This window comes from Mauremys mutica, chromosome 17 (assembly GCF_020497125.1).
Source record: "Mauremys mutica isolate MM-2020 ecotype Southern chromosome 17, ASM2049712v1, whole genome shotgun sequence".
Lineage (NCBI taxonomy): Eukaryota > Metazoa > Chordata > Testudines > Geoemydidae > Mauremys > Mauremys mutica.
Window position 1 is genome coordinate 5,993,775 of NC_059088.1, and position 22,533 is coordinate 6,016,307.

The 22,533-nt window shown below is 63.7% G+C and overlaps 2 protein-coding genes across 5 annotated transcripts; one reads left to right on the forward strand and one right to left on the reverse strand.

Annotated features, from left to right (window-relative positions):
* Window positions 1-1,241: 1,241 nt before the first annotated feature.
* Window positions 1,242-5,972, forward strand: LOC123351867 (ly6/PLAUR domain-containing protein 5-like). Its single transcript, XM_044991550.1, has 5 exons — window positions 1,242-1,513; window positions 2,612-2,764; window positions 3,540-3,716; window positions 4,778-4,909; window positions 5,374-5,972. The coding sequence occupies exons 1-5, from the start codon at window positions 1,435-1,437 to the stop codon at window positions 5,970-5,972; spliced, it is 1,140 nt and encodes a 379-aa protein (XP_044847485.1). The 5' UTR covers window positions 1,242-1,434.
* A 3,867-nt stretch (window positions 5,973-9,839) lies between these two features.
* LOC123351617 (ly6/PLAUR domain-containing protein 5-like) lies at window positions 9,840-22,174 on the reverse strand. 4 transcript variants are annotated; one of them, XM_044991095.1, is made up of 7 exons: window positions 22,044-22,140; window positions 17,448-17,601; window positions 16,454-16,552; window positions 15,656-15,787; window positions 14,952-15,128; window positions 13,852-13,998; window positions 9,840-10,864 (listed from the first exon to the last, which is right to left on the reverse strand). In XM_044991095.1, exons 3-7 carry the CDS (start codon window positions 16,527-16,529, stop codon window positions 10,758-10,760), a joined length of 639 nt encoding a protein of 212 aa, XP_044847030.1. In that variant the 5' UTR covers window positions 16,530-16,552; window positions 17,448-17,601; window positions 22,044-22,140; the 3' UTR covers window positions 9,840-10,757. The 4 variants fall into 4 exon arrangements, with proteins under 4 accessions (XP_044847030.1, XP_044847027.1, XP_044847028.1 ...); XM_044991092.1 differs by lacking the exon at window positions 9,840-10,864 and adding an exon at window positions 10,875-13,009; XM_044991093.1 differs by lacking the exons at window positions 9,840-10,864; window positions 17,448-17,601 and adding an exon at window positions 10,875-13,009 and having other exon boundaries at window positions 22,044-22,174.
* Between the last annotated feature and the right edge of the window lie 359 nt (window positions 22,175-22,533).

A 22,533-nucleotide genomic window follows, 5' to 3' on the forward strand; every position in this document is an offset into this window, starting at 1 on the left:
GTAACCTTGCGCGGGTTCCTTGAACCTCAAGTGACCTGTAACCCTAAGTGTAAATCCGAACTCTGACTTCAAATATTGGGCCTAACCCTCCAGTTCTAGCCGGACTGACCCCTCCCCGGCTGACTGGGCGCCCCAGAACCGGACCCAGGGCCCAGCAGCGTCACCCCCCGGGTCAGCGCCAGAGGGAAACTCCCCTCCCTGCTCCGCCTGGAGCCCCTCATGTCTCCAGCCCAGGACGGCGTTAGCCCGGCTGGCTCCAGCTTTGGGTGATTCTCCCCCGTCGCCCCCAATCTCTTCCGGCGTCGCTGCTCCCCAGCCCCCTGCTGTGTGTCCGGCCGACGCCCCTCGCTCTGGTTGGTGACGTGTGGCTGCAGTCACATGCCCAGTGTTTGCTCGTGCCCAGTTACCCGCCACCCCGGCGGGTTTCCCGCGCCCGCAGCCCGCACGGCCCTGGGCCTGTCTCAACGCCAGCAGCAGAAACCCCCGTTATTTCACCTGGGAGCCTTTTTGGCCTGTGCAGAGGTTCCCCTGAGCTCGCCCGTCCCTGGTTTTCCCTGAGACCAGCCCGAGCCGAAGCCAAACGGCCCCTCGGCGGGTGAAGCCGGCCCGGCGCCGCGTGCGCGGCAGGTTCGGTCCGGACACAAACGGGCCGTTTTCTGACACCCGCTCGGGCGTTTGTGTCGCTCGCTGCTGCGCTCCCGGGTTTTGCGGGTCGCCCCCCCCCCCCCCCCGGGCCGTTGTGGTGTGATTGTGTGTGCGGTGCACACCGGCCAGGCTGGCTGTACCTACGTGTGTTGGGTGTGTGCCTCAGCGAGCTGCCCATGCACGCGGTACTGAGTGAGTGTGTTTGTGTGTCCATGTGTGTGAGGGGGAGATTCCTGTGTAGGTCTCACCCCCAGCGTCCCCCTTCCCTCCGGCCCAGATTCCCCCCGTCCAGCGCCCACACGCGGTGCTGGATTGTTCGGCCCTGGGCCCACTGCCCACCGAGGCGCTGGGGGACGACGAACCCACCCACCGACCCCCACACACAGAGCAGGGCTCCAGCAGGGGGCAGCCCCCAGGCAGATCACGAGCCGAATCCCCGACTTCCCCCGGGCGTGAGGGACGGGGACTGGGATGGCGAGGAGAACAGGGAGCAAAGTGGGCATGGGGAGGGGTGTCGCGGGGGCACCCCGGCTGCCCCCAGCTCCGGGGCCTGGGTACCCCCCGTCTCTAGCCAGGGGCCGTGGTGGTACCCGTTGCCCAATGGAGTCATTGCACCAGAGCTGCGGAAGCGGCTGCGTGGTGCAATCCGGCTGAGCAGCGCCGGGTGGGGTATAAATTAGAGGCTCCCCCCACACACGCTCCCGTAAGTGGCTGAGACTCGCCCCCTCGGACACACTGCGCAGATCCCAGGGGGGTTGCGTCTCTCCGGCAGCCAGGCTCTCTGGGGCCATGGGGCACCCTGGGGCAGGACACGGGGCGCCGGCGGCGGCACTGCTGGCAATCCTGGCTTCTGCTCTGCTGATCCCAGGTACCAATCCTGGGCTCCCTGGGAGGGGAGTGGGGGCTGGTGGCCAGAGCAGGGGGGCTGGGAGCCAGGACTCCTGGGTTCTCTCCCCGGCTCTGGGAGGGGAGTGGGGGCTGGTGGGTCAGAGCAGGGGGGCTGGGAGCCAGAACTCCTGGGTTCTCAGAGGGTGGGGGGGGGTCTGGTGGTTAGAGGGCGGGGCCTGGGAGCTGGATTCCTGGTTTCTCTCCCTGGCCCTGGGAGGGCAGCGGGGTCTGGTGGTTGGGCGGGGAGGGGCTGGGAGCCAGGACTCCTGGGTTCTCTCCCCGGCTCTGGGAGGAGAGTGGGGGCTGGGGGGTTAGAGCAGGGGGGCTGGGAGCCAGGACTCCTGGGTTCTCTCCTGGCTCTGGGAGGGGAAGGGGGGGCTGGTGGATACAGCAGGAGGGGGCTGGGAGCCAGGATTCCCCCCTGCGTAGCCCCTAGGGGGCATAACCTGTGGTATTGTTGTTTCACTGGCTCAGGCACCGCCTCTGTTGTGAGTGCACACGCAGAATTCTAGACACCCACGACTGCTCGCCTCCCCCAACCACTAACACACACAGGGACCCACAAACCATCACGTGCACAGACCCACCACAGCCCACAGAGAAACACACACTCACACACACACACACACACACACACACACACACACACACACACACAGACAGCAGGACTCAGCTTCTCCAGCAGGGGGCAGCACACGCACACACACACACACACACACACACACACAGAGCAGGACTCAGCTTCTCCAGCAGGGGGCAGCACACACACACACACACACACACACACACAGCAGGAATCAGCTCCTCCAGCAGGGGGCAGCACACACACACACAGAGCAGGACTCAGCTCCTCCAGCAGGGGGCAGCACACACACACACACACACACACACAGCAGGAATCAGCTCCTCCAGCAGGGGGCAGCACACACACACACACACACACACACACACAGCAGGACTCAGCTTCTCTAGCAGGGGGCAGCACACACACACACACACACACACAGAGCAGGACTCAGCTCCTCCAGCAGGGGGCAGCACACACACACACACACACCCCATGTCTGTCTCCCCGCAGAGACCGGCTCCCTGCGCTGTCACAGCCACAGCTCCGTCCTGCTCCGCGACCGGGGGGGTAAACACCTCCACAGCATCATCACCCACAATGGCACCGAGTCCTGCGCCCCGGCCCACAGCGCCTGCATGGAAGCTGCCGTCACCCTCAGCGCAGGTAACACCCCCGCGGTGCAGAGAGGCCAGATACCAGGCTCGATGGGCCCAGGGGGCTGATCCAGGGGGCAGGGAGGAGGCGGGACACCGGGCTTGATGGGCTCATGGGGCTGAAACCAGGGGGGCAGGGAGGGGGCAGGATTCCGGGATAGATGGGCCCATGGGGCTGATCCAGGGGGCAGGGAGGCCAGATACCAGGGTAGATGGGCCCGTGGGGCTGATCCAGGGAGCAGGGAGGCCAGATACCAGGGTAGATGGGCCCGTGGGGCTGATCCAGGGAGCAGGGAGGCCAGATACCAGGGTAGATGGGCCCGTGGGGCTGATCCAGGGGGCAGGGAGGCCAGATACCAGGGTAGATGGGCCCGTGGGGCTGATCCAGGGAGCAGGGAGGCCAGATACCAGGGTAGATGGGCCCGTGGGGCTGATCCAGGGGGCAGGGAGGCCAGATACCAGGGTAGATGGCCCATGGGGCTGATCCAGGGGGCAGGGAGGCCAGATACCAGGGTAGATGGGCCTGTGGGGCTGATCCAGGGAGCAGGGAGGCCAGATACCAGGGTAGATGGGCCCATGGGGCTGATCCAGGGAGCAGGGAGGCCAGATACCAGGGTAGATGGGCCCGTGGGGCTGATCCAGGGAGCAGGGAGGAGGCGGGACACCGGCTTGATGGGCCCATGGGGCTGAACCCAGGAGTTCCCCAGAGATGGGCCCCTCCCCAAGGCCTGTGGAACTCCCTGCTACTGTCTTCACCTGCCTTTGGCGTGGCTCTTTCTCCCCAGGGGGAATGTCCGTGACTCTGATCCAAAGGGGGTGCAGAGCTGGACACCCCAAGGGAGGGACCGAACCCCCCGCTGCGCCCAGCCGATTCCTCCACATCCAGGCCAATGTCCGCTACTGCCAGTCGGACCAGTGCAATGCCAAGGGGCTGGGGCTGGGGAGCCCCGGCCAGGGCACAGGTAACGGGAATGAGACACAGGGCCTGTCCCCTCTAGGGGGCGCCGGCTCCCATCAGGCCCCATTGCGGGACTGGCTGGCTCAGGGGGGCGGGAATGGGGCAGGGGCCTGTCCCCTCTAGGGGGCGCCGGCTCCCATCTGCCCCATTGCGGGACTGGCTGGCTCAGGGGGGCGGGAATGGGGCAGGGGCCTGTCCCCTCTAGGGGGCGCCGGCTCCCACCCGGCCCCAGGGCAGGACTGGCTGGCTCAGGGGGGCGGGAATGGGGCAGGGGCCTGTCCCCTCTAGGGGGCGCCGGCTCCCATCTGCCCCATTGGGGGACTGGCTGGCTCAGGGGGGGCGGGAATGGGGCAGGGGCCTGTCCCCTCTAGGGGGCGCCGGCTCCCACCCGGCCCCAGGGCAGGACTGGCTGGCTCAAGGGGGCGGGAATGGGGCAGGGGCCTGTCCCCTCTAGGGGGCGCCGGCTCCCACCCGGCCCCAGGGCAGGACTGGCTGGCTCAGGGGGGCGGGAATGGGGCAGGGGCCTGTCCCCTCTAGGGGGCGCCAGCTCGCACCCGGCCCCAGGGCAGTGGCTGGCTCAGAGGGGGCGGGAATGGGGCAGGGGCCTGTCCCCTCTAGGGGGCGCCGGCTCCCATCTGCCCCATTGCGGGACTGGCTGGCTCAGGGGGGCAGGGAATGGGGCAGGGGCCTGTCCCCTCTAGGGGGCGCCGGCTCCCATCAGGCCCCATTGCGGGACTGGCTGGCTCAGGGGGGCGGGAATGGGGCAGGGGCCTGTCCCCTCTAGGGGGCGCCGGCTCCCATCTGCCCCATTGCGGGACTGGCTGGCTCAGGGGGGCGGGGAATGGGGCAGGGCCCTGTCCCCTCTAGGGGGCGCCGGCTCCCATCTGCCCCATTGCGGGACTGGCTGGCTCAGGGGGGCGGGGAATGGGGCAGGGCCCTGTCCCCTCTAGGGGGCGCCGGCTCCCATCTGCCCCATTGCGGGACTGGCTGGCTCAGGGGGGCGGGAATGGGGCAGGGGCCTGTCCCCTCTAGGGGGCGCCGGTTCTGATCTGTGTCTCATTGCAGCTCCGGCCCCCAGCGGCCCCACCCAGTGCTACGCCGGCCTGAGCCTCAGGCCCCAGCCCCACACTCTGGAGCGGGTGACGTGCGACGGTGACGACGCCCGCTGTTACCACGGCAACGGCACCCTCACAGCAGGTGGGGGTGGTGACGTGGGGTGACGCTGGGCTTTATACCCCAGCAACACTGGCTCCCCCTGCTGTCCTTGGGGTGCATTGCGCACACCCCCCGCCAGTGACCGGGACAGCACTGCTGGCTGGGGCACTGCCTGGGTCAGGGCGCTGCCTCTGGCCCCCTATGCGCCCCCATCCCCGCCCCATTGCATTCTGGGAAGGTTGGCCCAATGCCTCTCTCCCATGGGACCCAATGGCTGCCCCGTTGCACTCCCCATGACACCCTCATGACACCCAATGGTCACCCCACCGCACTCTGGGAAAGTTGCCATGACAACCACCCCTTTGCCATGGACCTCTCAATGGCTGCCCCCATTGCATTCTGGGAAGTCTGGCGGGATGCGTCTCTCCCATGGTACCCAACGGCTGCCCCATGGCACCCTGGGAAGGTTGGCGTCCCTCTCACACACGTCCCGCTTGTGCCCCCAGGGAAGCTCGCGGTGCCCATCTTCGTGTGGAGCTGCCAGGCCCCATCCTGCGCCGTGCCCCCCAGCCGCCACGTCGGCCCCCTGCAGCTCAGCCAGGCCGGCGCCTGCTGCGCCGGCAGCTACTGCAACGGGCAGAGGGCCCTGGCACAGGTCTCCGTCCACCACACAATCTCCTCCGGCCCCGTCGGCGACCACCCCCTCACCACGGCCAGGAAAGACCACAACCACCCCGGGCGCAGCCACGGCACGGCGCCCACGGTGCCGCCCGAGCCAGACGACCACACGGCGCCGCACGATCCGGACCGAGACGTCACCGGCTACGACGACCGCACGGAGCCAGACGATCTGGACCCAGAGGGCAACGGCTACGACAACAGCACGGAGCTACCCGACCCCCACCCCGGCGACAAGGGGGACCTGCCCCACAGCACCCGCCCCCGCACCCGCCCCACCGAGCCCGGCAAGAAAATCGGCTACCCCAAATCCACCGTCCGCCCCGCCCAAAAGCACCCCAATCCCGGGACCCACAGCTCCCAGGCGCCCGGCCTACGCCTCTGCCCCCTGCTGGTGGTGCTGGGAATAGCCTGCCTGGGGCTGTGAGGGGGGCTGGGGGCCAGGACGCCTGGGTTCTCTCCCCAGCTCTGGGAGGGGAGTGGGGTCTAGTGGGTTGGAGCGGGGGGCTGGGGGCCAGGACTCCTGGGTTCTCTCCCCAGCTCTTAGTAGCTATGAGGAACTCACTCCCCCCCCCACCACATTACATGCTTCAGACTCCCCACATTTAAAGGGAGGGATCCCGGAGATCGGGGGGGGGGGGTCACTCCCCATTTCCCTGAATTACTGCTGCTGCTTTCAGTCCCCATTAACCCTTTGTGGGCCCCCTGCCCGGCGCTTCCCCCCCCCCCTGTTTTTAATAAAGTCTCTTACTCACAAACCCTTGCACTGCCCAGCTGGTGGCTTTCTGGTGGGGGGGGTGGGGGGGTGACAGGAATCCTGGTCCCAGAGACGTGAGGCTGCTGGCCTGGGACGTGTCAGGTGGTTCCGCTTGGTTCTGTAGCCCCCCTCCGGCCCCCCCCCCGGCCCTGTGCCGCTTAGATCCACCACTAGGGGGCACCCTAAAGACTCTTGCCCTTGGCCGGCACCCCCCTTCAGGTCCCCCATGGGCGGGGATGTGCCAGCCCCTCTCTGGCACAGATGGGACGCACCCCCCACCCCACCCCATAGCAGTATGGGGGGGAGGAGTGAATTGAACCCCGCCCCCGTTCATTAGTATGGTGAGAAAAAAGGCAGGGCCCTTTAAATGTAGCCAACCGAAAATGGACCCAGGCATCCGGGTGGGACGCCAAATAAGACAATTCTATTCTGACGCCCCCCCCCCCCACGCTGACCACTGGCTTCTTCACTAAACAGCTGCCCCACCCCAGAGCCAGCTGCATCCCAGCGCCGGGCAAGGGGATCCCTGTGTAAACAGCCCCCCCGCCCCACCCCAGAGCCAGCTGCATCCCAGCGCCGGGCGAGGGGTTCCCTGTGTAAACAGCCCCCCCGCCCCACCCCAGAGCCAGCTGCATCCCAGCGCCGGGCGAGGGGGTCTCCATGTAAACAGCTCCCCGTGCCCCACCCCAGAGCTAGCTGCATCCCAGCGCCGGGCGAGGGGGTCCCTGTGTAAACAGCCCCCGCGCCCCACCCCAGAGCCAGCTGCATCCCAGCGCCGGGCGAGCGGTCCCTGTGTAAACAGCCCCCCGCGCCCCACCCCAGAGCCAGCTGCATCCCAGTGTCGGGCGAGGGGTCCCTGTGTAAACAGCCCCCGCGCCCCACCCCAGAGCCAGCTGCATCCCAGCGCCGGGCGAGGGATCCCTGTGTAAACAGCCCCCCCGCCCCACCCCAGAGCCAGCTGCATCCCAGCGCCGGGCGAGGGGTACCTGTGTGGATGATGTCCCACATGCTGCCGACACAGCAGGTTCTGGCCAGCCCCAGCCTGGCTGAGAGGCAGAAGCCAGCTGGAGGGCCGGGGGGGCGAGGGGGCAGCTGGGGGCCAGCAGAGGTGGGGGGTCATTCGCAGGAAGCAGCCGCTCCTTGGCTGTCTGGCCGTCCTACCCTGTCGCTCACACACCGTTTGCGACCACAGAGCGGGGCTTCGGGATCCCCCATCACAGCCACCCCCCGGCCCAGCGGAGCCCAGCACAGGCCAAGCCACCATGCCCCACGGCAGACCCACGGTGTGGGAACTGGCACCGCCCTATCGCCTGGCATCGGCTCTCCTGATACAGGGTACTGGGGTGGGTTAACCGAGCCCAAAAGCAGGGGGTGGGCTGGGAGCCAGGACTCCTGGGTTCTCTCCCTGGCTCTGGGAGGGGAGTGGGGGCTAGTGGATACAGCAGGAGGGGGCTGGGAGCCAGGACTCCTGGGTTCTTTCCCTGGCTCTGGGAGGGGAGTGGGGGCTAGTGGATACAGCAGGAGGGGGCTGGGAGCCAGGACTCCTGGGTTCTCTCCCTGGCTCTGAGAGGGGAGTGGGGTCTGGTGGTTAGAGCAGGGGGGCTGGGAGCCAGGACTCCTGGGTTCTATCCTGGCTTGGGGAGAGGAGTGGGGGGTCTATGGGTTGGTGGGGGTGAGACAGGACTCCTGGGCTCTATCCCGGCTCTGAGAGGGGAGTGGGGTCTAGGGGTTAGAGCAGGGGGCTGGGAGCCAGGACTCCTGGGTTCTCTCCCTTGCCCACGCCCTCCTCATACAGTGGACGATCCCAGCAGGGCAGGTGCCTGGGGCTCTCAGCCGTCAGCCATGGCGGCCCCGCCGCTCTGTGCTTTTCTTGCACAACCCGGTGGTGAGAGGAGGGATGGGCCCACCCGGCCCGGGGCCGACGAACAGACCTTGGAGCCCAATAACCTTGTACCCGGCCCCCTCCTGGGCACGTCACAACAGCCAGACACCCGGGGGAAGCCCCAGCAGCTTCCTCCTTCTGCTCTGCTGTCATAAATCCGCCCTATGTCCACAGGCCCCACCTCGATGGGCTAACGGGCCCCCTTCCCCTCCTGCCACCGACACTTTGTCACTGTGCGGTTGGTCCCTGGCTGCCCCACCCCAGAGGTGGCTGCATCTCAGCGCCAGGCGAGCCGTCCCCATGCGGCATTAGGTGTCTCTCATCCCTGGCTGCCCCGCCCCAGAGGTGGCTGCATCTCAGCGCCGAGTGAAACATCCCAGTGTGATGTTTCCAACCCAGAAGTTGGCTGCTTTGCTCCTGTAGCCGTTCCCTCCCCTGCTGGGGCCCAGCGGAGGGGACGTGGGGGGAGAATCACTCAAAGAAAGGGGCGTCTGTGGGGTGCCACCCACGGCCAGGCCTCTGGCTCTTTAAGAAGGATGAGGAGCGGTTGCCTGGCACCCCACGTTCTCTTACCACCTGGCTCCCTGGGCAGGCTGGGCTGGAGATTGAGGCTCTAGGGGGCGGATGGGGGCTGTTTGGTGCGCCGCCCCCGGCAGCTCATGCTAAGCAGGGCTGGGCCGGGGCATGGCTCAGATGGCGGGGGGCAGGTGTTACACCAATATACTAAACACCAGCAGGGTCTGATTAAGAGGGATACGGCAAAGATGCCACATTTATTGTAAATATAATAGTAAAGCAAACAACGTTTTACTACTTATTTCTATCACTACTTATTCCACACACACACACACACACACACACACACACACACACACACACACACACACACACACACACACACACACTCAGGTTCTGTATAGGTGTTATAGTTACCAGCCTAGACGTTGCTCATGCCAAGTTACTGGCCAGGTATCTTGGTCATGGGGATGGAGCCGCGTCTGCGTCAGATGCACCTGATGCTCCTGGAGGCTGGCAGCAGAACCAGAGACTCAAAGGCCTCAGTCTTCAGAGTCCAGTTTTATAGGGATTTTTCCCTATGTTAGTTCATAGGAGTTGCCTCATTCTGCTGTTGCTAAATCAATCAGCAGGTGGCTGGCTCCATGGTATCAGATGTTTGTTTTTAATGCTTTTGAGGTGTGCTGGGTGGTTTCCAGTTGGGGTCATCTGGTTGATTCCACTTGACACCTTCTTCAGCCGACACTGAATTCTTCAGGCTGGTAACTCCCTAACCATTCATTCATTATTTAAACTTGGCACTCATTCACATACATTCTCTGTCTTAATTACATTTATTTCACTGTCTCTTTACCTTTTGGGGTGTTACCAGTTTATGTGAGACTCCCTGTCTTTTAACAATCAAAGATAAAGTGAGATGAAAACTTACAGAGGGTGGGGGTCTCTATTTATACACTCTAACAGCTACTGTTTTGGCTTACTTAGAGTTAATTAATGTTTAACAAGTTTTATGCAAAGTATTTCTTTGAGCAGGCTTCACACAGACACCGCTGGTGGCTTGCAGGTTAGAGGCTAAATGTTGGGAATCACATTTACTTCTAATATAAACCTTCACTTATAAAGTATCAATTAACAATACATTATTTCTAACAATAAATCATTTTAATATAAACCATGTCTAATATAAACCTTCTTTAATATCCCTACAAGGGCTCAGCAGGGGGCGCTGCACTGCAGGGAGTGGAGGCCAGTGGTTAGAGCAAGAGCGGGCGGGCAGATGGGACAGGTTGCTGGGAGCTAGGACTCCTGGGTTCTACCTCCAGTCTGGGGGAGGAGTGGTGTCTAGTGGTTAGAGCAGGAGGGTCTGGGAGCCAGGACTCCTGGGTTCTCTCCCCAGTACTAGCCCTCTCCCTAGGGGACGCCAAGGTCTCCATGGTTGCTGTAGAACTGCGTGAAGCCGCAGACCTGTACCATGTTCTCCTACATCCAGAACCTCATCACCATTGAAGAGAAGGGGCAGCGCTTCCCCAGGGTGCTGCACGCCATCGCCAGCACCTACCGCCCCCACCCACACACTGCTGGCACTGGCCACTCGCGGACTGTGACGGGGAGGCTGCGGGGGCTGATCCGGGGGGCAGGGAGGGGGCAGGATACCAGGGTAGATGGGCTTGTGACACCCGACACCCCTACATTCACCACTGTCATATAATTCTACGGCTCGTACAAAGTCTGCTTTGCGAGGTATCGTTCTAGAAGTCTGAATCTGTTGCACATTAATCTCCTGGTAAGTTGCGTGTACGCGCATGGTACGGGGCGGTACGAAGTTAGGCTACGCGCGTGTTCCTGAGACATGTCGTGAGGGTGGGAACACCCCCGAGCAGCCTTTCGGGTACAACAGGAAACAGGCCAAACGCTGTTGATGGCTCACTGAGGAAATACACAAGCACCAGGATCACCCCCAGGTTGTGGTTTGTTTGTTTGCTGGGTAATCTGCTGTGATCTGTCTGCGGTCACTTCTAATCACTTCAGTTCGCTCCTTTGTAGTTAATCCACGTGGTTTAACTGAACCAGAGGGGTTCTGAGTGACGTGTCCGCTTGGCTAATGCAGGCTCCTTGTCTCTGTTCCCGAAATATCGGGTCTGCCTAGCTGAGAGCCAATAACAGCCTGACAGGGATAAGGAAAGGTTGCTTTATTCTGCAGAAAAAAGGCGAGCCTTGTACTCAGGTACAAAGAACTCTGCTGCATAACAAGTTTCACAAGCTTTTTATACACTTTCAGACAAGACCAAGCCGTGTTAACACTTCATTGGTGGGTGTCAAACCCCGAGCTCCTGTTATCTGGTTAGTAAAAACCGGCTTGGAGCAAGATTTCTCTGCTTTGAGGCAGAAGAGAAAAGACAGTTCAAAAGTTCTGGTTACTGTGTACGTGAGGCTTCTGCTTCCCCCTACGGGCCGCTTGTAAGCCATTAAGGGGGGGCCACCAGTAACTGTCACACCTCCCTTCCCCACACCGAGGGGGGAGCCTGCACTCGCCAGGTCCCTGTGCGGTGCCAGACAGGCCCGTTCGGGTTTATGCTCCAGCGGGGGCGCCAGGCGGGGGAGCTGGCGATTGGGTGGCTTCGGTAAAGCACTCAGGTAACTCAGTTGGGTGGGTGGCGCCACCTGCTGTCGTGTTGGGGGATAGCAGGGCCTGGAGAGGCTGGCTGAGCCGGCCCCTCTGAATAATCAAGGGGGCACAGCAGTTCCAACAGCTCCCAGACGGCACCCGGGAGCTACGACCCGTCACAGGGCCCGTGGGGCCGATCCGGGGGCGAGGGGGAGGCGGGACCCCGGGGTAGATGGGCCCGTGGGGCCGATCCGGGGGCGAGGAGGAAGCGGGGCCCCAGGGTGGACGGGCCCGTGGGGCCGATCCGGGGGCGAGGAGGAGGCGCGACCCCGGGGTAGATGGGCCCGTGGGGCCGATCCAGGGGTGAGGAGGAGGCGGGACCCCGAGGTACATGGGCCCGTGGGGCCGATCCGGGGGCGAGGAGGAGGCGGGGCCCCGGGGTAGATGGGCCCGTGGGGCTGATCCGGGGGCGAGGAGGAGGCGGGGCCCCGGGGTAGATGGGCCCATGGGGCTGATCCGGGGCCCCTGGCTCTCAGCTCCCACTGAATACCCTGGGCCTGGCCGGATGGGGCAGCTCCGGGGTCTCCGGCTCAGCCACTGCATGTTTACAAAGAAATCCCCAGTCCCCACATGAAGCACGATCGGGGCGGGGAGTTTGGGGGAGGGGCAGTCGCCAGCCATGCAGGGGCCCCATGACCACACCTAGCGGGGACAGTGCCAGAGTGATGGGTATTAAAGAGCCCTGGGCAGCATCTCCATGGGAGCCGGGGAGCCTGGGAGGAGCTGGGCACGGCGGGAGCCGGGGCGCCTGGGAGGAGCTGGGCACAGAGGGAGCCGGGGCACCTGGGAGGAGCTGGGCACAGTGTGAGCCGGGGAGGAGCTGGGCACGGCGGGAGCCGGGGAGCCTGGGAGGAGCTGGGCACGGCGGGAGCCGGGGAGCCTGGGAGGAGCTGCACGGTGGGAACCGGGGAGCCTGTGAGGAGCTGGGCACGGCGGGAGCCGGGGAGCCTGGGAGGAGCTGGGCACGGTGGGAGCCGGGGAGGAGCTGGGCACGGCGGGAGCCGGGGCGCCTGGGAGGAGCTGGGCACGGCGGGAGCCGGGGAGCCTGGGAGGAGCTGGGCACGGTGGGAACCGGGGAGCCTGGGAGGAGCTGGGCACGGTGGGAGCCGGGGAGCCTGGGAGGAGCTGGGCACGGCGGGAGCCGGGGCGCCTGAGAGGAGCTGGGCACGGCGGGAGCCGGGGCGCCTGGGAGGAGCTGGGCACAGAGGGAGCCGGGGAGCCTGGGAGGAGCTGGGCACAGTGGGAGCCGGGGAGCCTGGGAGGAGCTGGGCACAGTGGGAGCCGGGGAGCCTGGGAGGAGCAGGGCTGTGGCTGGCTTGACGGACTTTATGGTGCCCCCAGGACTGGGAGGGGTCGTCTATAGGGGGAGCCTCCATCCCCTGCCCTGATCCCAGAGCAGGCCCAGCCCGCCCAGCAGCAGCGCAGGCAGGGACAGCCCAGGCCGGGGGCTGCCATTGGTGGGGGCTGTGCGCGAGGGGCGGGGTGCCGGCTCCGTGGGTGCCGGCTCCGGCGCGTGGTTGCACAGGGGCTGAGCACAGCAGGACCTTTTCTCGAGCTGGATATTCAGCCAAGGGTCGGCCGGCGTGATGGATGCGCAGCCCGATGCCTGGCAGGAGCGGAGGTAGATGGGGACCACAAAGTCTCCTGGGAAACCCAGAGAGAGAAGGTCAGAGGGCTGCTTGTCTGTCCCTCCCCGGACGCACCCCACAGCCCCGCCAGCCACGTATACAACCCTCCAGCCAGCCAGCCCTGTCCACACGTCCATCCAGTCCTCCATCCATCTGTTCATCCGTCCATCCATCCATCCATCCACTCCCCCATCCATCCATCCATCCATCCATTCGTCCATCCAGTCCCCCATCCATCCATCCGTCCGTCCGTCCATCCATCCATCCATCCGTCTGTCCATCCGTCCATCCATCCGTCCGTCCGTCCATCCATCCAGTCCTCCATCCATCTGTTCATCCGTCCATCCATCCATCCATCCACTCCCCCATCCATCCATCCGTCCGTCCGTCCGTCCATCCATCCATCCGTCTGTCCATCCGTCCATCCATCCACTCCCCCATCCATCCATCCGTCCATCCATTCGTCCATCCAGTCCCCCATCCATCCGTCCGTCCGTCCATCCATCCATCCAGCCATCCGTCCAGTCCCTTCACCCCCACACACCTCTCCATCCAGCCACCCCCCTCACCACTGGACATCCCCCAGGTCCCCCACCCCCATGTGCCCCCCCACCAGCCCTCCCTAGGCCTAGACACGCCCAACCAGCCATTGGGACGCCTCTCGCTCCAGCCTTCCCTCCAGTGCCACGGACAGGGCCTGACCCCTCCAGCTCCCCCCACCAAGCCAGCCAGTCCCCGGCCTGCAGCCGGATCAGGGCCGGTGCCCCCTAAAGGGGAAAGGCCCCATGCCCCATTCCCTGGGAACCCAAGAGTCCCGGCTGCCCCCTACCCGGCAGCTCCAAGGCCGCCCGTCCCTACCGATGGTGGCCGTGCCTGTCCCCTCGTAGCACAGCGGGGTGTCGGCATGGCACTGGCTCTGCTGGGCGCGGCGCGGGGAGCAGCTCTCCGGGGTGCTCCCAATGCAGGTGTAGCACAGGAGGCTTCTGGAGGTGTTGTCTGGGGGCGCTGCAGGGGGGGGAAGGGAAAGGGGTGAGGAACCAGCCCCCCAGACCTAGACAGAGTGGGGGGGGCGGCGGGACGAGGGGAGATGCAGAAATCCAAGCGCATCAGACAGGGCTCGAAGGGGGGGGGAGGAGAAACCCATTAGGACTTGAGCTGAGACCCAGAAAATCAGTTCACACAGAGCACCCCAAATAGCTGTGGGTGGGATCGGGTCTGGTGCCCCCTGAGCCAGCCAGTCCCTGCCTGGGACCAGATGGGACCCGGCGCCCCCTAGAGGGGACAGGCCTCTGCCCCATTCCCGCCCCCCTGAGCCAGCCAGTCCTGCCCTGGGGCCGGATGGGACCCGGCGCCCCCTAGAGGGGACAGGCCCCTGCCCCATTCCCTGCCCCCCTGAGCCAGCCAGGCCCTGCCCTGGGGCCGGATGGGACCCGGCGCCCCCTAGAGGGGACAGGCCCCTGCCCCATTCCCGCCCCCCTGAGCCAGCCAGTCCCTGCCTGGGGCCGGATGGGACCCGGCGCCCCCTAGAGGGGACAGGGCCCTGCCCCATTCCCGCCCCCCTGAGCCAGCCAGTCCCTGCCTGGGGCCGGATGGGACCTGGCGCCCCCTAGAGGGGACAGGCCCCTGCCCCATTCCTGTCCCCCTGAGCCAGCCAGTCCCCGCCTGGGGCCGGATGAGACCCGGCGCCCCCTAGAGGGGACAGGGCCCTGCCCCATTCCTGTCCCCCCGAGCCAGCCAGTCCCCGCCTGGGGCCGGATGGGACCCGGCGCCCCCTAGAGGGGACAGGCCCCTGCCCCATTCCTGTCCCCCTGAGCCAGCCAGTCCCCGCCTGGGGCCGGATGAGACCCGGCGCCCCCTAGAGGGGACAGGGCCCTGCCCCATTCCCGCCCCCCCGAGCCAGCCAGTCCCCGCCTGGGGCCGGATGGGAGCCAGCGCCCCCCGCAGGATGAGGCTGGTACCTGTGGGAAAGGCCGGGATGCGGCTGTTGTCCCGGTACCGGTGGTTACAGAGGCTGGCGTTGCAGAAGCGGGTGTGATAGTAGTCGGGGAGATACGGCCCCTCGCTGATGCCGGAGAGGTCCCGAGACGGCGCCGTGTGGCAGCCCTTCTTCATCACCACCAGCATCCGCGGGCCCCCTGGGAGACGGGACCCCCCCGCGGGAGAGTGAAGGGGCAGCAGGGAGTTCCACAGCTCATCCCCCGGCCACCCTGATATCCCGCCCCCTCCCGCCCCCCCAGGATCAGCCCCCCAGGCCCAGCCACCCTGATACCCCTCCCCCTCCCGCCCCCCCAGGACCAGCCCCACGGGCCCAGCCACCCTGATACCCCGCCCCCTCCTGCCCCCCCAGGATCAGCCCCCCAGGCCCGGCCACCCTGATATCCCGCCCCCTCCTGCACCCCCAGGATCAGCCCCACGGGCCCAGCCACCCTGATACCCCGCCCCCTCCTGCCCCCCCAGGATCAGCCCCATGGGCCCAGCCACCCTGATATCTGCTCCCCCCAGGATCAGCCCCACAGACACATCATGCCCGGTGTCCCCCCCGGCCCAGATCAGCCCATGGCCCCACCTAGCCCGGTACCCTGCCCCCTCTCGGCTCAGCCCCCTGATGATCCCTCGGGGAGTGGCGCAGTCCCGGGATGCCCAGCTCTCCGGGCACCGTTACCGATGCTCAGGACGATCAGCCCCTCGGCACAGACGTTCTGCGCCGGCCCGCAGGTAACCTTGGGCACCTCGCCCAGGGAGAAGCTGCCCGTGAAGGTGCCCCTGTAGCTGTAGCACTCCAGCCCCACGGCCACTGGGAGAGAGGAGAGGGGAGAGGATGGGACAGAACCCAGGATTCCTGGCTCCCAGCCCCCCAGCCCCACTCTAACCACCAGACCCCACTCCCCTCCCGGAGCCGGGGAGAGAACCCAGGAGTCCTGGCTCCCAGCCCCCCAGTCCCACTCTAACCACCAGACCCCACTCCCCTCCCAGAGCCGGGGAGAGAACCCAGGAGTCCTGGCTCCCAGCCCCCCCTGCTCTAACCACCAGCCCCCACTCCCCTCCCAGAGCCGGGGAGAGAACCCAGGTGTCCTGGCTCCCAGCCCCCCCTGCTCTAACCCACCAGCCCCCACTCCCCTCCCAGAACCGGGGAGAGAACCCAGGAGGAGTCCTGGCTCCCAGCCCCCCCCTGCTCTAACCCACCAGCCCCCACCCCCCTCCCAGAGCCGGGGTGTGAACCCAGGTGTCCTGGCTCCCAGCCCCCCCCCCCTGCTCTAACCACCAGCCCCCACTCCCCTCCCAGAGCTCGGAGAGAACCCAGGAGGAGTCCTGGCTCCCAGCCCCCCCCTGCTCTAACCCACCAGCCCCCACTCCCCTCCCAGAACCGGGGAGAGAACCCAGGCGTCCTGGTCCCAGCCCATGCCCCCACCAGTAAACACAGGACCCCACCGGACTGGACTCTGTGGAGACGTGTCAGTACCTTGGAGCAGCAGAGCTGCGAGCAGGGAGCAGAGCAGCGCCCCCTTCAGGACCTGCCTGGAATCACTGGGGTGCATTTTCTTGGACACTCGTCAGTGTTCTGCAGGGAAAGGGTTAACATTGGATCAGGCCTCTCTGTGAGTGAAGGACCCAGGAGTCCTGGCTCCCAAACATCCCCCACTCCAACCCACTAGACCCCGTTCCCCTCCCAGAGCTGGGGATAGAATCCAGGCGTCCTGCCTCCCAGCCCCTCTAGCTCACTAACCCCACTCCCCTCCCAGAGCCAGGGATACAGCCCCCGAGTCCTGCCCCACTGAAAACGTTGGTGTCTGCAGCACCTGGCACACTGCAGGGGCCCTGATCCAAGTGTGGGGCGCATCGGTGCCATATCAGTCCCACTGCTGCTTCTCATGATAACGATAGGTAAATATTAACCAACATATAGTTACCGATGCAAAATTACCCTGTGGAACTCACTGCTACAGGACCTTGCCGAGGTCCTAGGCTTGAGAAGAGCTCACGGGGAGCAGGGGAGGTCTGTACAGCCAATGGGAGAATCCAGGGTTCCTATAGGGCAGGGGTTCTCAAACTGGGGGTCAGGACCCCTCCGGGGGTCACGAGGTTATTACTGGGGGTCGTGAGCTGTCGGCCTCCACCCCAAACCCTGCTTTGCCTCCAGCATTTATCATGGTGTTAAATATATAAAATTTATAAGTGAGGGTCGCACTCAGAGGCTTGCGATGTGAAAGGCGTCACCAGGACAAACGTTTGAGACCCACTGCTCTGGGGTGGATTAGAACAACTGTCACCCCCATGCTCCAGGCTGTGAGCTCCCCGCCCTCGCAAGGGTCAGGAAGGAACAGCTCCCTCGGGCAGCTTGTCCTGCCACTTGCACCTTCCTCTGCACCCACTGTTAGGTCAGGCTGGTGAGAAGGGGACCCGTCCTAATGCCCCCCGCTATCGCCAGCCACAGAAACTCAGCTTAACCTGCTTACAGAAAACGTCGCTTGGTAGCTGCTGTCTGGCAAGAAACCACGTCTCAGTAGCTGGGGTGTGAAATCCTCCTTGCTGCATTGTTTGATCTGTATCCTCCCCACTTCCCTGTGGTTTGGCTGTCTGGTCTCGGCCTGGTTCTTTGATTGTTTCTGCCTGTTACATAATTCATGTGGCTGGGTGTGAATTCACTGGGGGGGGGTAGGCTGGGCTGAGCATCGTTACTCTGTGTCAGGCCTGGCTAGTCAAACCGCGGTGTCAGGACTGGTTACGGTGCCGCGGTTTCACCGTATAAACTGGGGTCCAAAAGGAAGTTCTTGGGGAACCAGCTCCAGGCCCCAGCCCCCAGCTCAGAGCTGCCGGACCTCAGCGCTCTGCCAGTGACACCGGGCAGACACGGGAGCCCCCGGCTGGACCCGCGCCGGATCCTGGCCGGCGAGTGTTAATGCGGGTGCAGGCTGGCTCTGGCGATTGTTAATGAATGGAGGTTACGGGGGATATTCCTGGGGGAGGCTCATTCCCTGCAGAAAGGCCCCGCACACCCGCAGAAGTAGCACAAACCCAGAGCCCTATGGATTGGGGGGAGGGGGTGACACTGACCAGTCTGCAATTGATATAACAACATCGGTCACAGCCAAATTATTACAATCTAATAAATTTATTTGCCTGAATTTATTTACAAACATTTCAAAGACACCAAAAACTGTTCTCTTAAAAATCACTCGCTTTTCCCTTCCAACAGCCACTTTACCAATGCAAATCACCATTCCAAATATCCTTCTGAGTATTTGAAATTCTCATGCTTATATTCACTTACTCCTTCTTTCCACTACACCCTCAAAAGTTTCCAACCTGTTTTCCAATCACTCTGTCTGTTGCCTGGTCGCCTGGGCCCGATCCTTTTTTCTCGCTGAGCCGTCCCTTCCATTTTGCACCAATTTGCTCCACTACCAGTTTAGCTAGGATGGTGAGCTTCTCAACTAGCCCCACCCTACTGGTCTTTTCCCCAAAACATTTCTACTCACAAGACTACCTGAGTCCTCCCTAGTAAGGCTTGCCACCTGGGCAAAAATACATGGCCATTCACTTAACACATAATCCAAACCCCTTTGGGGGTCTACCCAGAGACCCACCCATTATTAAGTGCTCACCAAACTGTGACAAATTCCTGGTACTAATTTATCCCTCATGTCAGGTGATCAGACTGACAGAGCATATAATCAAATTTTAAAGCTTCATTAAAAATAATAAAACAACAATGGAGAGTATTGGGAATGCTCCCACCTCACACAGGAAAAACATGAATGCCCCAAGCCTTAAACCACTTCAATACTCACATGTCTCACCGGGAAGTTAAGCTTTGCAAATATAATTCCAATTCTGTAACTTGTACAGCCTTTGCACTTAGCATAGTCCGCACTGATTCTCGACCTTGAACACAAAACAACTTCTCTTATCTCTGGGTGAAGCCGAATTTCAAATTAACCCGTTCCTAGACAAATTGCTCACACCGTGTCAGAGGCTTTCCTTTGGTGATTAAAAGCTCCTCTTAGATATATGACCTTATCTAGATTGAAGGTGCCTTCTAATGGGCATTGTTTAAATGAATTTTCACGCGTGTACAGATTCCAATCATTTAAATACCTGCAGGTTTTAGGACCATAATGTACGTACATGTAATATGCTGGGGTACCCTTAGGGGGTAAGGTGGAATATTAGACTGTCCCTTACCCATTTTCTACTAAGGAGATGATCAGACTGTCAGTAGCCCACACGGAAGGGAAAGGGGAGGGAAGATGGGTTCACACACCCCTAGACCCAGGCAGCTTCCTCGCCGGACTATGCCAGGCTGAGTCAGCCCACCGTGGGTCGGATCTCCTAAAGATCCACTAGTTACCGGGCTAGCCAGGGCAGCCACTCACACTGGTGTACACACACACACACCAAGGCCTCTTTTTCTTCCTTTTTATCTCTTTTTAAAATTTTTTTTTTATCTCTTTAACCACGATGCATCTTTACCTGGTCCGGACCAATACCATGAGGCGGTATGACAACCCCTCTTGAGGCGGTAAAAACCCCTCAGCACCGGTGCATTCTAATGCATTTACCTTATGCATTTCCTTGGCCAACTCAGCAGTTCCCAGTACTGCTATAAACTAACCTTATTGGGGCCTCTCCCCAATACCACTTTGCATCTGATCCTGCTGCACAGTCACTAAGTTCAGATGGCGTGAGCCCAGCAGAGACAGACGTCCTCACGGAAAGTCCTCCTCCGATACCCCAATAGAGATTTCAAGAGGTCTCATACCTCTCATGTGGCGCCATGGGGTTCGAAGGGGAATGATCCGTAGTAGCCGTCTGTGGGTCCGTGGGCGTTGCCATCCCGGACGAGCCCCCAAATTGTCGAAGAAAAACTCAGTTCTCGCTTTTTGTTTGGGTGCAGCAAAACCAAATACTTTTATTTCTCCAGTAATTACCATGGAGGGAGAGAGTGCCGTAGGACACAGGGTCCTGGACAGGTCTCTCAGCTGGTAAACAATTACATCAAGCCTTTATACCTTTGTTACGGACAAGCTTAGACACTCATGGAGACAGTAAAAAGCAACAAATACATTTTGTTTATACATAAGCTTCTCTGCTATCTCACTAGAAAAACAAGACTGCACATTGCAAGGTCGTAATACTTTCACACAGTTCACTCTGTCTTACATTATCTTGCTTCTACAAATCCCACGTCATAAGGGTCACAGTATGGCCTGACTCTTGCTAACTGACTAACATGCATTAAAATCCCCTTCAAATCCTTATTAATTCTTTCCTTGCTTCCACAGGGTGTGGGGAGGTGAGGGCTCTGGCTGGGGGGTTGGGGTGTGGGGGGGCTCAGGGCTAGGACAGAGGGTTGGGGTGTGGGGGGGTGAGGGCTCTGGCTGGGGCTGGGGGGTTGGCGTGTGGGAGGGGCTCAGGGCTAGGACAGAGGGTTGGGGGGTGAGGGCTCTGGCTGGGGCTGGGGGGTTGGGGTGTGGGAGGGGCTCAGGGCTAGGACAGAGGGTTGGGGTGTGGGGGGGTGAGGGCTCTGGCTGGGGCTGGGGGGTTGGGGTGTGGGAGGGGCTCAGGGCTAGGACAGAGGGTTGGGGTGTGGGGGGGTGAGGGCTCTGGCTGGGGGGTTGGGGTGTGGGAGGACTTCAGGGCTAGGACAGAGGGTTGGAGTGTGGGGGGGTGAGGGCTCTGGCTGGGGCTGGGGGGTTGGGGTGTGGGAGGGGCTCAGGGCTAGGACCGGGGGGTGGGGGGGTGAGGGCTCTGGCTGGGGCTGGGGGTTGGGGTGTGGGGGGGGACTCAGGGCTAGGACAGAGGGTTGGGGTGGGGGGGGGTGAGGGCTCTGGCTGGGGCTGGGGGGTTGGGGTGTGGGAGTGGCTCAGGGCTAGGACATCGGGTTGGGGGGGTGAGGGCTCTGTCTGGGGCTGGGGGTTGGGGTGTGGGGGGGGACTCAGGGCTAGGACAGAGGGTTGGGGTGTGGGGGGGTGAGGGCTCTGGCTGGGGCTGGGGGGTTGGGGTGTGGGAGGGGCTCAGGGCTAGGACAGAGGGTTGGGGGGGTGAGGGCTCTGGCTGGGGCTGGGGGGTGGGGTGTGGGGGTGGCTCAGGGCTAGGACAGAGGGTTGGAGTGTGGGGGGGTGAGGGCTCTGGCTGGGGCTGGGGGGTTGGAGTGTGGGAGGGGCTCAGGGCTAGGACAGAGGGTTGGGGTGGGGGGTGAGGGCTCTGGCTGGGGCTGGGGGTTGGGGTGTGGGAGGGGCTCAGGGCTAGGACAGAGGGTTGGGGTGGGGGGGTGAGGGCTCGGGCTGGGGGGGTGGGCTCTGGGGTGGGGTGGGGCTGGGATGAGGAGTTTGGGGTGCAGAGAGGCCAGAGAGGAGGACTCCCCCCAGCCCTCTCCCCCCCAGCAGCAGTGAGCTCTGGGGGAGGGACCCCCTTCTCCTCCCCCCCCCCCGCACCACACTCACCCCCACCACTGTCACTGCACGTGCTCCTAGGGCCCCTCCCAGGTCCAGGAACCCCGGGGGCGGGGGGGGGGCTGGCATCACGTGGGTGCCTCCTCCCCTCCTGCTGCCCTTCAGTGTAGCCTCCCTGGGGGTGGGGGATGGGGCTGCCTGGGGCGGGGGGGGGGCTACGGGCGGGGGGAGAGTCTGGAGGGGGAGGTCAGGCTGCCCTGCCTGCGGGACGGGTGGGCACTAGGACCCTGCGGCCGCAGTTGATGCCGGGAGCCGGCTGAGCAGAGGCAGTGGGGCGCTGCAGGGGGGCGGCCCCAAACATTGGGCCCCCGGGGGCGGGGGCAGCCAGCGCGGGGTCTGGCTCCAGGCTGGAGGCTCCCGGCCCCTCTGAGCGCTGCCAGGCTCCCGCAGCCCGAGCCCCACGAGCCAGGAGGTGTGGGGCGCCCCACAGACGCCTGCAGCCCAGGGGGCCCTTGGGAGCAGCAGAGGACCCGGTTGTGGCCCATCCCTGGGGCAAGGGGGCCGCACCGGGCGCTTCCCTGAGCCCTTCTCCCCCTACCCAGGGTGGGGCCCGCTCCAGCCCTCCTGCTTGGGGGGCAGGGCCTGGGGGGCAGGTACCTGGGCTGGGGCTCAGCGATGCTCCAAGGGCTCCTCTGGGTTCGGCACCCCAGCTCCGGGCTCCCCCGGGCCGCGCCAGGCGGCCGCTTCCCGAAGGAAGCTACATGACAGGACATTGCCCAAGAGCCGCTCTTGCGTTGGCACAAACAGCCTGACACAGCCCCAGAGCCCCACGTCCCCTCCCCTCGGCCAGAAATCCCCTCCCGCCGCATGCAAACCAGGACAGAACCCAGGAGTCCTGCTCCCAGCCCCCTGCTCTGAGCACCAGCCCCCACCCCCCTCCCAGAGCCAGGGAGAGAACCCAGGAGTCCTGCTCCCAGCCCCCTGCTCTGAGCACCAGCCCCCACCCCCCTCCCAGAGCTGGGGAGAGAACCCAGGAGTCCTGGCTCCCAGCCCCCCCTGCTCTGACCCACCAGCCCCCACCCCCCTCCCAGAGCCAGGGAGAGAACCCAGGAGTCCTGCTCCCAGCCCCCTGCTCTGAGCACCAGCC

What these genes read in the sequence shown, in the direction of transcription:
- LOC123351867 (XM_044991550.1), top strand. Translation starts at nt 1,435, where the DNA reads ATGGGGCACCCTGGGGCAGGACACGGGGCGCCGGCGGCGGCACTGCTG. An exon ending in GAGCCCCGGCCAGGGCACAG is followed by an intron (nt 3,717 to 4,777) that starts GTAACGGGAATG and finishes GTCTCATTGCAG; the next exon opens with CTCCGGCCCCCAGCGGCCCC. An exon ending in CAACGGCACCCTCACAGCAG is followed by an intron (nt 4,910 to 5,373) that starts GTGGGGGTGGTG and finishes TTGTGCCCCCAG; the next exon opens with GGAAGCTCGCGGTGCCCATC.
- LOC123351617 (XM_044991093.1), bottom strand. Translation starts at nt 16,529, where the DNA reads ATGCACCCCAGTGATTCCAGGCAGGTCCTGAAGGGGGCGCTGCTCTGC. An exon ending in CGCAGCTCTGCTGCTCCAAG is followed by an intron (nt 15,788 to 16,453) that starts GTACTGACACGT and finishes CCTCTCTCCCAG; the next exon opens with TGGCCGTGGGGCTGGAGTGC. An exon ending in GCTGATCGTCCTGAGCATCG is followed by an intron (nt 15,129 to 15,655) that starts GTAACGGTGCCC and finishes CCCGTCTCCCAG; the next exon opens with GGGGCCCGCGGATGCTGGTG.